This window comes from Numenius arquata, chromosome 3 (assembly GCF_964106895.1).
Source record: "Numenius arquata chromosome 3, bNumArq3.hap1.1, whole genome shotgun sequence".
NCBI lineage: Eukaryota > Metazoa > Chordata > Aves > Charadriiformes > Scolopacidae > Numenius > Numenius arquata.
Window position 1 is genome coordinate 36,291,851 of NC_133578.1, and position 14,007 is coordinate 36,305,857.

At 38.7% G+C, this 14,007-nt stretch overlaps 1 protein-coding gene across 1 annotated transcript in view; it reads left to right on the plus strand.

Annotated features, from left to right (window-relative positions):
• Nucleotides 1-12,806, plus strand: part of CALCRL (calcitonin receptor like receptor) — a 28,385-nt gene extending 15,579 nt beyond the window's left edge. The window contains exons 9-12 of the mRNA XM_074145508.1: nt 85-151; nt 5,813-6,031; nt 6,386-6,427; nt 12,585-12,806. Coding sequence (XP_074001609.1) covers nt 85-151; nt 5,813-6,031; nt 6,386-6,427; nt 12,585-12,806 — 550 coding nt within the window. The remainder of the gene's footprint in view (nt 1-84; nt 152-5,812; nt 6,032-6,385; nt 6,428-12,584) is intronic.
• The last annotated feature ends 1,201 nt before the right edge of the window (nt 12,807-14,007 follow it).

The following is a 14,007-nucleotide window of genomic DNA, read 5'->3' on the forward strand; positions in this document are numbered from 1 at the left end:
TTATACTTTCTTTAAGGAAAAAAAAAAGGAATACAACAGATAATAAGATGCCAAATGTTTTTTTTCTTTCCCTGTTTTCTCCAGTTGTTGGATCAGCTCTGATACTCATCTGCTGTACATCATCCATGGCCCTATTTGTGCTGCTCTGTTGGTAGGCATTTTTCAGATAATAATTTGTTTTTCTTATTTGATTTCTGGCTACTCTTCATGGGCTTACAAAGTTGGTAAGAGCCTAAAGCTAACATTTAGAGGTCACTGTCATTTGCAGGACTCTCACTTAACCCAGTAGGTGCCTTAGACACACAAGATACACAAGTTTTGGCCTTATTAAGGAGCTATACCCCTGGCCCTTCGAGAAACTTGGGTTTTGCAATGTTGATTATCATCCCAGTTAAATGCTAGTGACAAAGAAAGACTAAATATTACCAGGAGTACTGGAGGACCACGTTCAAATCCTTCCTTTAGCTGCCCAGGCCATTTGCCAGGTTAACTCTACGACTAGCATCATCGTGTCACTGTGCTAATATGGCCAAACAGCAACCAGACTGGACCTCACTGAGATTCAGAAAGAGGTCTCTCGAATGTCAGGACTTACTGTGAGTGGGAATACGGGATAAAGAGAAACTAGAGCAGGCCCTTGGGAGAGAACCAGTTGGAAATAGTTCTGCAAGTATCTGTGACCATCCCTGCTCTGATACTAATCTAGCGATGTGTGCTTTGGCCACCGGGGTATTGCAACTCCTCTGCTTTATTAGTCCTCATGAACTCTTAGAGCGCAGTGTTCTGTCTTACACTCCAAGTTAATGCCAGCCCTATTACACAAAGGTTTGCTACTGAAGACATTAAATTCTAGGTAACTCACTCAAGACTCCACCATATAAAAATCAGTGTTGTACTTGAGTTATTCTAGGACTGAATTTAACCCATGAAATTCAGTCAGTAGATTATTGCTAAACAGAAATAGGTGTATAATAAAAGAAAATACTAATACGTACCTACTTACACAACTATCTACATAATTAATATCTATGAAAGCATAATGTAGATAATGCTGCAATGTAAAGGCATTCTGTATATGACCTGAATTAGCTGCTCATTATACAGTCATCTCTTTTATTGTAACACAGACTGCAAGCTGATCTGGCAAAGATATTGTACACGTCTGTTGACTTTTCTTAAGCCTTTTCAGTCCATGCAAGGAAATTCATTAAGAATGAAAACATTAAGTAACTTTTTGGTAATAATTTCAGTTTCTGACCTACATGAACTTCCTCTTCTGTTAAATAGTTAATGAATATTTGCAGAGGGCATTCTGTGCATATAGAATTCTCTCTGAAAACCGTTGCATAAATCCTGTGGTTCTTGTGACTCCCGTTTTCATTCACAGAGAAATTAGCTGGTGAACTTATATTTTGAAGATTGTGTTGACACCATGACACACCTGAGGTCCTCTGCAAGGGAAGCCAGAGGCAGTCCCCATGAAATTATTGAGATCCATGGCTCTTGGGGTGTGAATTATTACTGATAAGCCCTTGTCATGTTAGTCAGGTCTGCCATAAATGTTCATGTGAAGACACTTTAACTAGTGCTTTAATCTGCAAACTTAAAATAGATTCTAAATCCTTTCAATTTTCCTTCTCTCTAATTTACACAGAAGGTGAAATCCTGTTTTCACAGAAAGGGATGGGATTTTTTTGCTCATTTCAGTGGTGCTGTGTTTCACCCAGAAACTGTATGCTATTCTTGTCTTGTTCTTATTTCCTTTATTTAGGTCTCTCTTCACAGATATATCAGATAGGTAAAGCTCTTTAGAGCTGAGATATAATTCATATTAGTCAGAGCTTGCTTAAATAACAACAGGAAAATTTATGTTAAAATTATAAAACTATACCATCTCCCATTAAGTGACCTCATTTTAAGATTCAAGATCATTTTCCCCTTCCCAGCAGTGGCCTCCACAAAGTCACACTGAAAACAATGGCAAGACTCCTGCTGGTTTCAATTGTACTGGATCTGTCAAGTCTTCTTCCCACTCAAGGCAACATTAAGAATGTCCTCTGATTTTATTAGAAGCATAATAATCACCTCTGTGGGGTTGATTTGGGCAGAAACTGTGTCCACTCTCTTTGTAATTTACACATATGTATACCTTTGATATTTCTATATTTTCCATGAGCTGAATGAAGGGGTTTCTCTTGCATTTTTCTTGCGTCATTGCAATCAGTAGACTTATTTGAAAACCATGTAGGAATAACAAAGATTAAGCACAACTATGCATCTTGTCTGTGATGTGAGAATACCTTAAAGGGGTTGCTTTCCTTTCTGGTAACAAAAAATGTAATGTCAATTCAAGCCAGGGATAAAGACATTAGATGAAATGCATGTGTTTAGGCTTTGTGAACAGAACCCTCATTTGCTTAAGCAGCTTGCTTGCCAGATACAATTTTCACACTTTACTAAGCATGACCTGCTTTAGTAGACATTTAAGCAACAATATTAAACTGCAAATTAGACAACAAGGGAGAAGACACTGTTTCTGCTTGCGGGAGAAAGATCTCAAAGAACTTGAAGAGAACCGTCAAGTGGGTGCCAGGGAGAATTGGCAAAAGCCAATGGGAATTTAACTCTTGTACATCACTGAAAATCCTACAATTACATAAAGTTAACAATAATGCTGCTTCTACGGCCCCTGCTATTACATAACTGTGATCAGATCCCTGCCAAAGAAACGGGAAATGGGAGCAGACACAGGTTGCATTTTGATTGGAATTGCCTTCAGTTGACCGTTTAATTACAACTGTTGGCCTAAGCAACCACAGTTAAAGAAATAGTGTGGGAATGAAACACTAGAGGGTGATGTTAGTTTTTATACTAGACAAACATTGATCAAACTAGAGGAGGGGGGAAAAAAGCAACAGGTTTGAACTTTAGTGAAAGCAGTAGTGATTTCAGTGTAGGTTTTAGATGTGCCAGTGCACCAGTGATTTATTTTGCATTGGTGCCACTGAAAGAGTAAGTTCCTGTGCAACCTGCTCTAGGTGGACCTGCTTTGGCAGGGGGGTTGGACTAGATGATCTCCGGTGGTCCCTTCCAATCCCATGTGATTCTGTGATTTAAGTATGCCATTATTTATAAAACTAATACAGGGATGTTTATTTTAGCCTATACTAATGTTATGTGTTAATGTTGTAGACTGATGGCCCTTTATGGACGCAAATTCTTTTAGCAGAAGTAAGTTTACTCAGTGAAGGAAGTTCGGGTGCTCCTAGCTTTGTCACTGACCTATTAATGACTTTAAGCTGGACTTAGTACAAGACTTAGGAGTTTAGAAGTTGAATGCTTAGCATTCATATTCCCAGCCTTGGGAATGTCCGCAGGCCAGGTATAAAACTTGTCTTTGTGAGCACGTACACGTGTTCTGCCCAAGCACGCCAGGCTCAAGCAGGCTGAGATCTAAAGCTGCATAGCTAGATTAAAAGCCATGCAATGGCTACAAGCTAGTATCTAAGAATCCCTGAGTTTCTTGAGCTGAGAATGGTCTGTTTTCATCATCCTTAGGAGGAACTTAAACTGAATTTAAGCCTACATGCTAATAAGGATTACCATACTGCTTAGCACAAACTCAACACGGAGAGAAGCAGAAATATGAGGGACCCAAGGAGAGTTTCATTTAAGACCTGCAGCACCTATTGACTTAGCAGCTCACCTAAGTTCACAGCCGCTCTTAAGGCAGAATCTAAACTCTATTAAGTATAGGCACCATCATTTCTTTTTATCTAGGATTGCCTTCTCTGCCTGTGGTTCCATTTTTGTTCGTTCGCCTGGTTTCAGGACCCTGTGGAGCTGCCAGTATTTTACTATGTGTTCGTCCTGCAGCTAGCGCAACGGGACTCCTTTGAGGCTTTACAAACCATCAGGGTCAATTTGATGATAACACACATGCGAGTAGTTCCACTGGCCTACTTTTGCTTAAATGTAAAAATCTACTCACTACCTTGCTAAAGTCAAGACCTGTTTTCATCACTTTAAGAATTCAGTTCATCCTGATCTCACTGTATTTGTGACAGAAGAGATACACATCAAAAATTGGCGCTGCATACTTTTACTGACACTCGTACTCTTCTTCTCTGCCTTCTGCTTCGCATCATTCATCCTTTCTGTTTGCCCGAATACCTGTTTGCAAATTCTGTGTGTGCTTATTTTTTTGTGCTTTTTTGTTGTTGTTGTTGTTTTGGTGGGTAGGTGGAACAATTAGAAAAATTCTGTGCATTTCAGCGTGTTGTAAATGAAATAGTTTGCCGGGTGGTATTTTACTCCTGGCTGCTGCAACTTTCTTCAGTTAGCATTCAAAGACAGTACTATAGGAATTGGCCACGCTACCAAAACACGAGAGGGCTGAGAACTCTGTGTTTGAGACATGTTGATTTTGAACTAGTAGATGTGAGAAGGATTAAATTTAGAAATGGAGGAAGGACTTATTGTCTATGTGTACTATAGGAAGTTGGATGAGGATCGTGGGCTGCATAAAATCTAAATAAATCCCTTGAGAAAGACCTTGGTTGCTTAAACAAAGCTTAAAGGTAGCTGGAGACTTCCAGGAGAAACTCATGCAGTAGTTTCCTATGTAAAACTGTTTCCTGTTAAGATGATTTAAATAGCATGTAAGTAGAATATAAATAACATCACATATCTGTCAAGGGCCTTGTTGCTATAACAATATGCAGCTGTTTATCGTGAAAACCTAAACTGACATGAAAGAATTCTGCCAGGGTTGTGGAGGACATGGTGACACACATGGTCTGAAATGGCTGCCCCGTTTGCACTTGTCCTACAGCAAGACAGAGGCCTCTCCCTTAGACCAGGAGCTCCTCGGTTTTTTTAGAAGGGAGTTGTCTGTTTGTCTCTCTGTCTGCTGGTTTCTTCCCCCGCTCCCCCCTTCTGTCTCTAGACAGTTGTTGACAAGGACAGACAATTGAAGAGATAGGACCAGACTCCATATCTCCCCCTTCCACAGTGGATCCCCCAAGCAGCATTGTCCAGCCCCTGTGCCCTTGGGCAAGGCGGTGGGACTGGCTGAGCTCTCAAGGTCTCTTCTAGCTCTAGTTTCTATAAGGGGCTGCCGTTATTGCACGACAAGTGAAAATACGGTGTAATCATCCCTAACATTGCTGTTGCTCTGGTTACTCACATCCTTAGGCTGTTGGGTATATGTACGTGTGTGTGTGCATGTATTAGTTTTGTGGTTGCTTACAACGAGTGCTCACACGCTGAAAGATACAGTCTGCATAGTTCTGGTTTCAGTTTGGGATTATTTTATTTATTTTTCTTAAACTGAATGAACAGATATACATTTTTTTTTTCTTCTCTATAGATTTGTCAAATTTATATCTAAAAAGTAGCTTTTTGAAGAACCGTACTTAAATACAAAGATGGAAGAGGATCATCCTCTTTCTTGACCAACCTAAAAATACTTCATCATTTAAAAAAAAACAACAAAACAAACCATTTCCCTGTGTACTGTTATTGCGATAGCAGAGAGAAAGGTGCGTGGATTGTTAACACTAGAAGACCAACAGTTACCTGGATGGATACTTGCTTAGTAACTTAAAGGAATGGATGTGGATAACAGATGTTAGAGCCCACTCTTGGTTACTTAAAGGTGTTTTCAAGAAGTTTTAACTCATGTTTATTGTGCAATCACAATGCTATCCATGTAGTATGACTTTTCTTAAGTTTCTGGCTTTTAGTATCAGAAAACAGCGTGTGGGATTATTTTTCAGATGATCTTCAGTGTCATTTTCTTTTCTGACAGGTGAATCTCTTCTTCCTGCTAAATATTGTTCGTGTTCTCATAACCAAGCTGAAGGACACCCACAAGGCAGAATCCAACCTGTACATGAAAGCAGTCAGAGCTACCCTGATTCTTGTTCCGCTACTTGGCATTGAATTTGTCCTGTTTCCATGGCGACCAGAAGGCCGGATCGCGGAGGAAGTGTATGACTATGTGATGCACATCCTTATGCACTACCAGGTAGGAAGCACGAAACACTTTTTGCTCACTTGAGCTAGATAGCAGTTGGCATGTGAAGCAAATAAAAGAGAAATGATTGTGTTATTTTAATTTTTAAAGACCTTCATGCAATATTCTTGTAAATGACTTTCTCATTATGCTGAATTTTCATTTCTTAAAAGAAAGAAACATCATGGTAGATAGCTGACCCACTCATTTTTAGTAATTTATTTTTTTTAAAAATTCACCACGTTTAGATTTGTACTACTTTTTTTTGGCTATCTATATCTGAATTTTATCAGGAATCTCTAATTATCTCAAACCCGGAAAAATCCGTATGCATGTGAAATAAAGTAGAATTATTTTATTTTACAGGGTCTACTGGTGGCTACAATTTTCTGCTTCTTTAACGGAGAGGTAGAGTAACAGTTTTTAATATGTTTATAATACTTTTCCTATTTTATATATTTCTGTTTTGTTTCAGCAATTAAAGAGATGGTAATTTTTGAATAATTTTTTAAAAATTTCTGAATCTAAATCTGTCAGGTAAAAAATAATTTAAAAAAAATCTGTCTGCCAAGAGCAGAGCTTGGGAAAGACTATGCCATCATTCGTGGCACCAGTAAGCTCTTCAGGACTGACTCATTTGTGCTGAGCAATATACCTGGCTCTTGATTATATAAGGAATTGAAGACACTTGACGCTTTGATATAAATTCTCAACAAATATCATATAAAAATAAAATGCAATTCAACATCCAGATGATATACTCGTCTACCTTAGAAGCTGTATAGCATCTGTTATCCTGGAGAACCACTGTATTTGGTCTTTCTGCAGCAGGAATAGAGCATACTGGATACATGATGCTGTGCTGGGGTACTCTTGTGTTAGGACAGCTCTTTGGGAAAATTTTAGGCTGAAGTTTGGAAAACTGGAAAACTTTTTTAGCACAGCTGAAAAATATCATTCCAAAAGTCAGAACTTAATAGCTTACCGTGCTTGGGTCAGAAATATGTGTTGAATAGGAACTGCACTTTTAAGAAACCATCATCAGTCAATTCCAAGGATAAACTTTATTCTTAAGTTAGAAGTTTTCAGTATTTCAGGAATATATAGTACTGATTCTGTTGAAGCTGACAAGCTTTGCTTGATCTTGAATAGATGAAGGTCCAGTGCACACAGTGACTTCCATCTAGAAGCTCTGGCCCAGAAGCTGTACTTGAGAGTACATTTAGGCGCCTTACCGTGGCAGAGATCAAAGTGGTAGAAAGGCTAAAAAACAGAGAGAGAAAATTGTTAATACAGCTCTTTCTTGCAAACGCCTCTCCCTCCCCATCAGCCCCCCAAAACCCAACAAATGAACAAAAACACGCCACCAAAACACAAACTGGTACTTTTCCAACACTTTTGGCAGAGGAACAATTACATCCTACACTTATTCCTACACGTTTGTTCGTTTGTTCTACATCTAGTGCAGTTGCAGTAGATGACTGTAAGCAGATGTGTGGGAATAACCAGATGTTTTCACGTGAGTGAACCCTTTCTTTTATCAGATGTTAGAAAATTGTATCAGTGTGCTTTATATCATGTTATTGGACAGCAATATTTACTTACAGGTCAATATTTGGCTAATACCAGAATTGACTCGTGCAGATCACCCTTCCTTCTCTTCCTCACCCCGCAGTTGATTGAATTGCAATGAAACTTCCATGGGGTTTCAAGGTTTATTTTTATTCCCCCCAGAAATGTGTGAGTCTCAATGGTTTGGGTTTTTTGTTTGTTTGGGGTTTTTTTGCCAAGGAGGCAGAAAAGTTTAGTGGTCATAGGGCGGTGGTTTTGATCTGGTTTTAATGTAAAGTAGATCCAGGTTCACGTCCCCGCTCATATATTTGATTCAAAGCAGAATATGTCATTAACTGTTCTGGATCTGATTTGATTGCTTGCCCATTTTCAGCATTGATCTTTCACACAATCTTTCCCTTCTCAATTTTATAGTTCTGAATGCCTTCTAAAAACAGATATTTAGAAAAAATCAAACGGAGAATTTGTTCTGCTCCAGTGCAAAATCGGGGGGGAACCCCGGAAATCTCTGCAGTTTCTATGAAACAACATTGTCTGCTGCTCAGTTCTGCCTTTTTCTTCCGTGTGGATCTTCTGAGGCTACTTTATTACTTGAACAAATTGAAACCCCGTTTTTAAAATACTATATAATCAGTAAGAATTGTAGCTGTTAATATTCCATTGTTACAAACTCATATTTTTGCACGCTCTCTTTTGCTGTGTAAGAAATGCAAACTTGAGTCATCCCACTAATTCAGTATCCTAAATTCACCATGGACTGATCAGTGGTAAAAGATGAGCTCTTCCACCACTTCTGCAAATGGTAACAGAGGAATCGCTTCTTGAACATCTGTTGGCAGGATAGTGTTAAAAGGGAGATTTAGCCATTTTAACATGTATTAATTTAGGCACTTAATTTTAGACCCTATGCCTTGACTTTGTCAGTTAAACTCACCTGTCTGTATTTGCTCTCTATAGAGTGGAAACGTATGTTTTTTAAACCGGTTTTGGGTTCAGTGCTTCAATGACCACTATTCGCTGGGTTTTTTTGTTATTACACCTTGTTCAAGAAGGGATTTATTGCTTTATAAACAACTGTATTAGTAAGGAAATCCATGGGGAGAATGACAGTACAATTAGAAAAAAGAAGCGTTTCCTTTGTCTACTAAAAGATTCTGCTTCTGGCATGAGAGCCTGCAGGCACACGTGTATTCTGTTGCCATTACACTATCTTTTTGTCATAACAATGCCTGAACAAAGCCTGCAACCGGGGCTTAGCTGTTGTGTACAAGATTCTTCTTTATCATCACCTGTCATAGCAACACCTCGTTAGAGACTGTACAAAATGAGAGGCATCAGAGAGTGGTGTTAAAGCTTGTCTGTAGTAAGTCTATGGTTTAAAGGTGAATACTGATACTGGAATCAACACTTAGTGACAATGGGGCAAAGATTTTCCAGTGGAGTATTAGCAATTAAAAATGCTAAAAGTACTGATTTCTTTCTCTCGAAATCTTAGAATATCCCAACTGCTCCTGTACCTGTTAAAGTTTTCTATACCAAATGTCAGGAGCCAAACCCTGTTCACATGATGGCTTGCAGGTCACCTCTGGCCAAAAAGTGAATAAAAGTCATCTGCTAGCAGAGAGCTCTAGTGAAAAGAAACTAAGAAATGTCAGAAAAATAGCTGGTATGTCCTACTGACTGTAGCCAAGGAACATCTCCAGACTTCTTGAGCAGCGCAGCCAGGCATGGTCTGTCAAATCCGGTTCTAACATGCACTGCAGCTGTTTGTCACAAACCTCCTACAGACAAGGGCAAACGTGCAAAGTCTTCATCTTTATATTCTGTGGCAAGGCTTCCCTAAGGACACTCACATGCTTATGTCCCAGCATCCCACAGAGTAAGATGCTTCTTGACGACCTCAACGTGTTTTCCAGTTTGAGTTGGCTTAGAGCAGCCTTTGGGGTGACACAGGCTGCAGTCAGAGGAGAAGCTTGTCCCAGATCTCTGGTAAATCAGTAGAAAGATTCCTCTTGAGCTATTAATAACGGGTGATAATAATAGCCTACGCTATCTACGTCAGGTTTGTGGGGTTGGTGGTTTTTTTTCCTTCCACTGTCTATAGAAATGTTGCAGTAAAGATTATAGTCCCAGGTTTGCAGGATTATACAATCCCTTTAATTACTAGGCAAGGTTGTGTTGTTTGGTTGGTTTTTTTCTCCTTGTCGGCTATTGAGCTGTTTGATTTCTGCTATATTGAACATCAAGCTACTAGTATGTTTAAGAGCTGACTGGAAGGAGCCCTTTGTGAAGACTCATCAAAAAGAGCCATTACTAACTAGTAAAGTGAGAAAGCAAGAATCTTCCAGCTGGAACTGGAATCTCTATTAATGACTGAGAAATTAGATTTATTACATTGCTTTCTTTCATTAAATGCATTGCTTAATATCCTTTCTTATAGCAAAGTAACGAAGCGATACCCCTCCTGAGCTGAATTTACAGCTCTGTGCAACTGCTTAAAGCTGAGGGAAGAGTTCTGTTTTCACTTCATGGGTAGACATGCATATTGTCAAACAACGTATAATTAGTGGTAAAATCAGTTGTCTCTTTTTTTTTTTTTCCCCATCTTCTTCTACAAATGATTGATTTGGAAGTTTAGAGAAGGCAGAAAGACAGTAATAATAAATCAAAGGATGTAACACCCTGTAGGAATACACACGTAGTAGGAGAGAGGTGAAGTACCAACTCAGCAGTAACAGAGAGGCTTTGGGAAGAACGCCAGAAATACGTGGCTTAGTTAGAAATGCAGCGAGAGAGCGTGATGGGCACTGGGGCGGGCATCGAGGAAATGGTGTTTGCCTGTTCAGGAAACACTATTCATAGCAATTTGTTACTGGCCAGAGAGCAAGCTAAGCAGACTATTTTCTGCCTAGAAGCAGCCTGAAGCCACTTGTCTTGCGGGGATACTGATGGTTCTCTTGAGCTATGGGGACTGAGATCCTTTAGGACCGGTTTATAAATGTTATTAACAATTGAAAATAAGATGAACAAACAAATGTTACTGAAGCAACCAGGAGGAAATGTGGGAGAGGACCTGAGTGTAAGGCTTCTTTGCAACTTGGCAATTCCAGCTTATTTCCCAGCTCTGCTGATAGACTTCTTTGACCTTGGTTAAGCCATTTAGTTGCAGATACCGATGTTTCCCTATCTCTTGCCTGTTGTCTGTCTTGTCTAAAGAGAAAATTGCTCAATATGTAATTTTTTGAGCATGTGTCTACAATAAAACACTAATCTTCTTAAGGTAATAGACCATGGAAGGGAGAACAAATGGAACATGACTTAGTGATATGCACAGACTGATTTTCCTTCTCAGAAAAGATGGAATTTTGAATATGCCCTTTCTCTTGGCTTTATGAGGGATTACAGGAAATGGATTCAACCTATGCAAAAAGTTAAGGCTATATATTGCTATGCAATGCAAGTTAATTAATCAAAAACTCCTGTGATGAAACAAGAACTCTCCATTTAGACTCAGAAGAAATACAGACTTTTGATATGAAGAGCAATAACAGCAGAAGTGTTAAGACACTTGACTTCTCTTCAGTGTTTGCATATTTGTGTTTAGAAGTTTTGGGTGGATTAGAATGCTTTTATGAATCGTAAAAGAGCGTCTTCTTTGCCCTAAAATACTAATTTTTTATGCTACTCAGTTGATACTTCTTCCCTTACCCTTTTACATTTTCTTTGTAAGGATTCTGAGAAATACGAAGTCCTCCTTTAAACAGAAGAGTCTGATACCAGACTGCAGGAAGTCTAAAAATTGCATCCCTTTTCTTCTATTTATTTTTCATAATTAAAGCCAGAGTAAAATTAGACAAAAGAAGCCATTGTGGTAGGGAAATGTAAAGCAAACACAAAAGAAACACTGAAGACATATGGAAAATCCTAAAAACGTTTACCCACAATATCAATATTTAACTGGGGGAATCACTGTTCAGTCTTTAGTTCTTATGTCTGTAACAAAGTGAAATGAAGGTCATGCTTGTGAACGGGGCCTGTGATTTGGGGTGCAGAGCTGGATAAATGTGTGTCAGTGTCCCCCCAGCATTTCTTGAAAGTCAGTGCCTTGCCAGTCAACGCGGGAATACTTTGTGTACAAAGTTGGGCTGTAAAGAAAATTAAATATTCATGACCTGTGAGCAGGTTTTTTTAATATTACAAAAAAAAAAAATCTCTTAAAAAAGCAACAACAATAGCTATCACCATTCTTAGCATTCCTCACTTGGCATCTTCACTGAAAAACTAATTCCATGTGAATTTCACGAATGTGACACTTCATCAATCCAATATGCACAGGTGTTTAACCATATTGTAGGAGAGGAAGGCTAAGATAAACATAACATCCTTTCAGTGGAGACGTGTAAACAAGCTGGGGCCTTCAGCTATTTTATCAGCTTTATTTTTAACTCTGGTAGAAATACAGAGTTCAGGAAATTGTCCTTCTATTCACTTGGTTAAGGTATGGTCAGGAATTAAGAAAGGCTTTCTTGTGGCAGAACCATAGCAAATGTAAATTACGGTTTGTTGAGAGTTTAAGAATTTACAGCTGCTGAGGATGTGGCCTTTGGAATAGAAGGGTGAATAGGAATGACCTTTTCCACCTGTAAATCTGACCTGTCTACACTGGGCTTCAGCCCACAGAGGAGAAAGCAGAACATTATGTTCTTGCTCCTCCTCCTGTAATTGTGATTTTCCTGAGCAACTAGTACACTACAATTGTAAAATGTAATTATTTTGCACCAAATTTGTCAAAGGATAATGCCTTCTTAAATTGTAAACCTTTCAGAACATGTAATGTGATGGATCACATATAGGTATCCCCATTTCCCAGGGTTATTCAGCCTTAATACTTAATTTGCTTAGACGCATTTATTATGGCACTCATTCACCGAAGAATGAAATCCAGTTATATCTTTCCCAATGTTTTATGTGCATTTCTTTTTTTCTGGCATAGGTCCAAGCTGTTTTGAGAAGACACTGGAATCAGTACAAAATCCAATTTGAGCACAGCTTCAGCCACTCGGATGCTATGCGCACCGCTTCCTACACCGTCTCGTCAATCAGCGATGTTCAAGGCTACAGCTACAATCACGACTGCACCAGTGAACATTTAAATGGGAAGGGCTACCATGACATGGAGAGTGTTGTTTTAAAAACTGAAAAGCTGTATGGTTGACCGCCAAAGGCTCGGCATATGCCAGTGTGCTTTACCCTCGTAGCTCATGAACTCCAAGTCCGATTTAATGACTTCACGGCCAGAAGATTTTACGTGACTCGGGATATGTTTTTCTCCTGAATGATGCAAACTAAACCAACAGGTTTGTCATATGTATGTATATATATATGGATATATACATATGTTTGTGTTTCTGTGTATCTATATAGTATGGACATCTGTACATATATATCTCTATATATGTATGTGCATTTATATAAGGATACAAACTTTGCCTCTTCAGTTTCTACTGTGTAGACAAAGTTGGCAATTTTTTGTAAAAAGGGAATCAATGAAGGATTTCTTATTTTCTTGGTAGTTTGTATAAGACTGTGTTGTGTTGAAGCCACTTCATTTGCCTATAGAATCTTAGAGTGTAAATACCGTACTGTAGTGTCTTAATTCAACCTAAAACAGAACAAAAGGGAATGGTTACAGTAGGTGCAATAATAACAATAGGTTGTCCGGGTTAATTTTGTGTCCAGCAATTGACTGTCGGAAAAGCCCAACAGGTAGCCTGAGATAACTGACTCCAAGATACTGATGGTTTGGTTTGGCCAGTTTGTTTTTTCCACTAATTTAAATCAAGCATAGAGACACTAGTGCAAGTCTGAGACTCTACGCACTTCTGTACTGCGATGTATTTTACAGCAAGCTTGGAGCAGTTTTATTTAAAATGTTTTTGCATATACGGGAGTGTCTCCTGCTCCTCAAGTTTATGGAAGATTCTTATTGGTTTAACACGTTAACATCAACGAGGCCTTATTGCCAGAAAGAAAAGTAGTAACCTCAATAACTGTCAATCCTTGCAGACACTAATACATAATTGAAGCTGATGGAATTTCACTGTGTGGTTAAGGAATTTACTCAACTAGGAAAAAATCATGTACAGAATTTGTTGTAGTCATTTTGTTGTTTTATTTTAAGTAGTTCCCTGGCCATACGCTTAAGAATTTATTCCTTCATTCTTGGGGCAAAGTTTTGATTAATTTTGTGGCTTTTTTTGGTCTGAGAAAAGCATGCAAGACTAAACACAGCGCAAGTGACATACTACCTTTAAAGTCAGTGTATAAGATTCAGACTAATTGAGCAAACTAAGGTTAGTAATTGTCATTATTTGGAAAATCCAATATGAAGTTTGTCTTATAAAGGTTCAAAACAT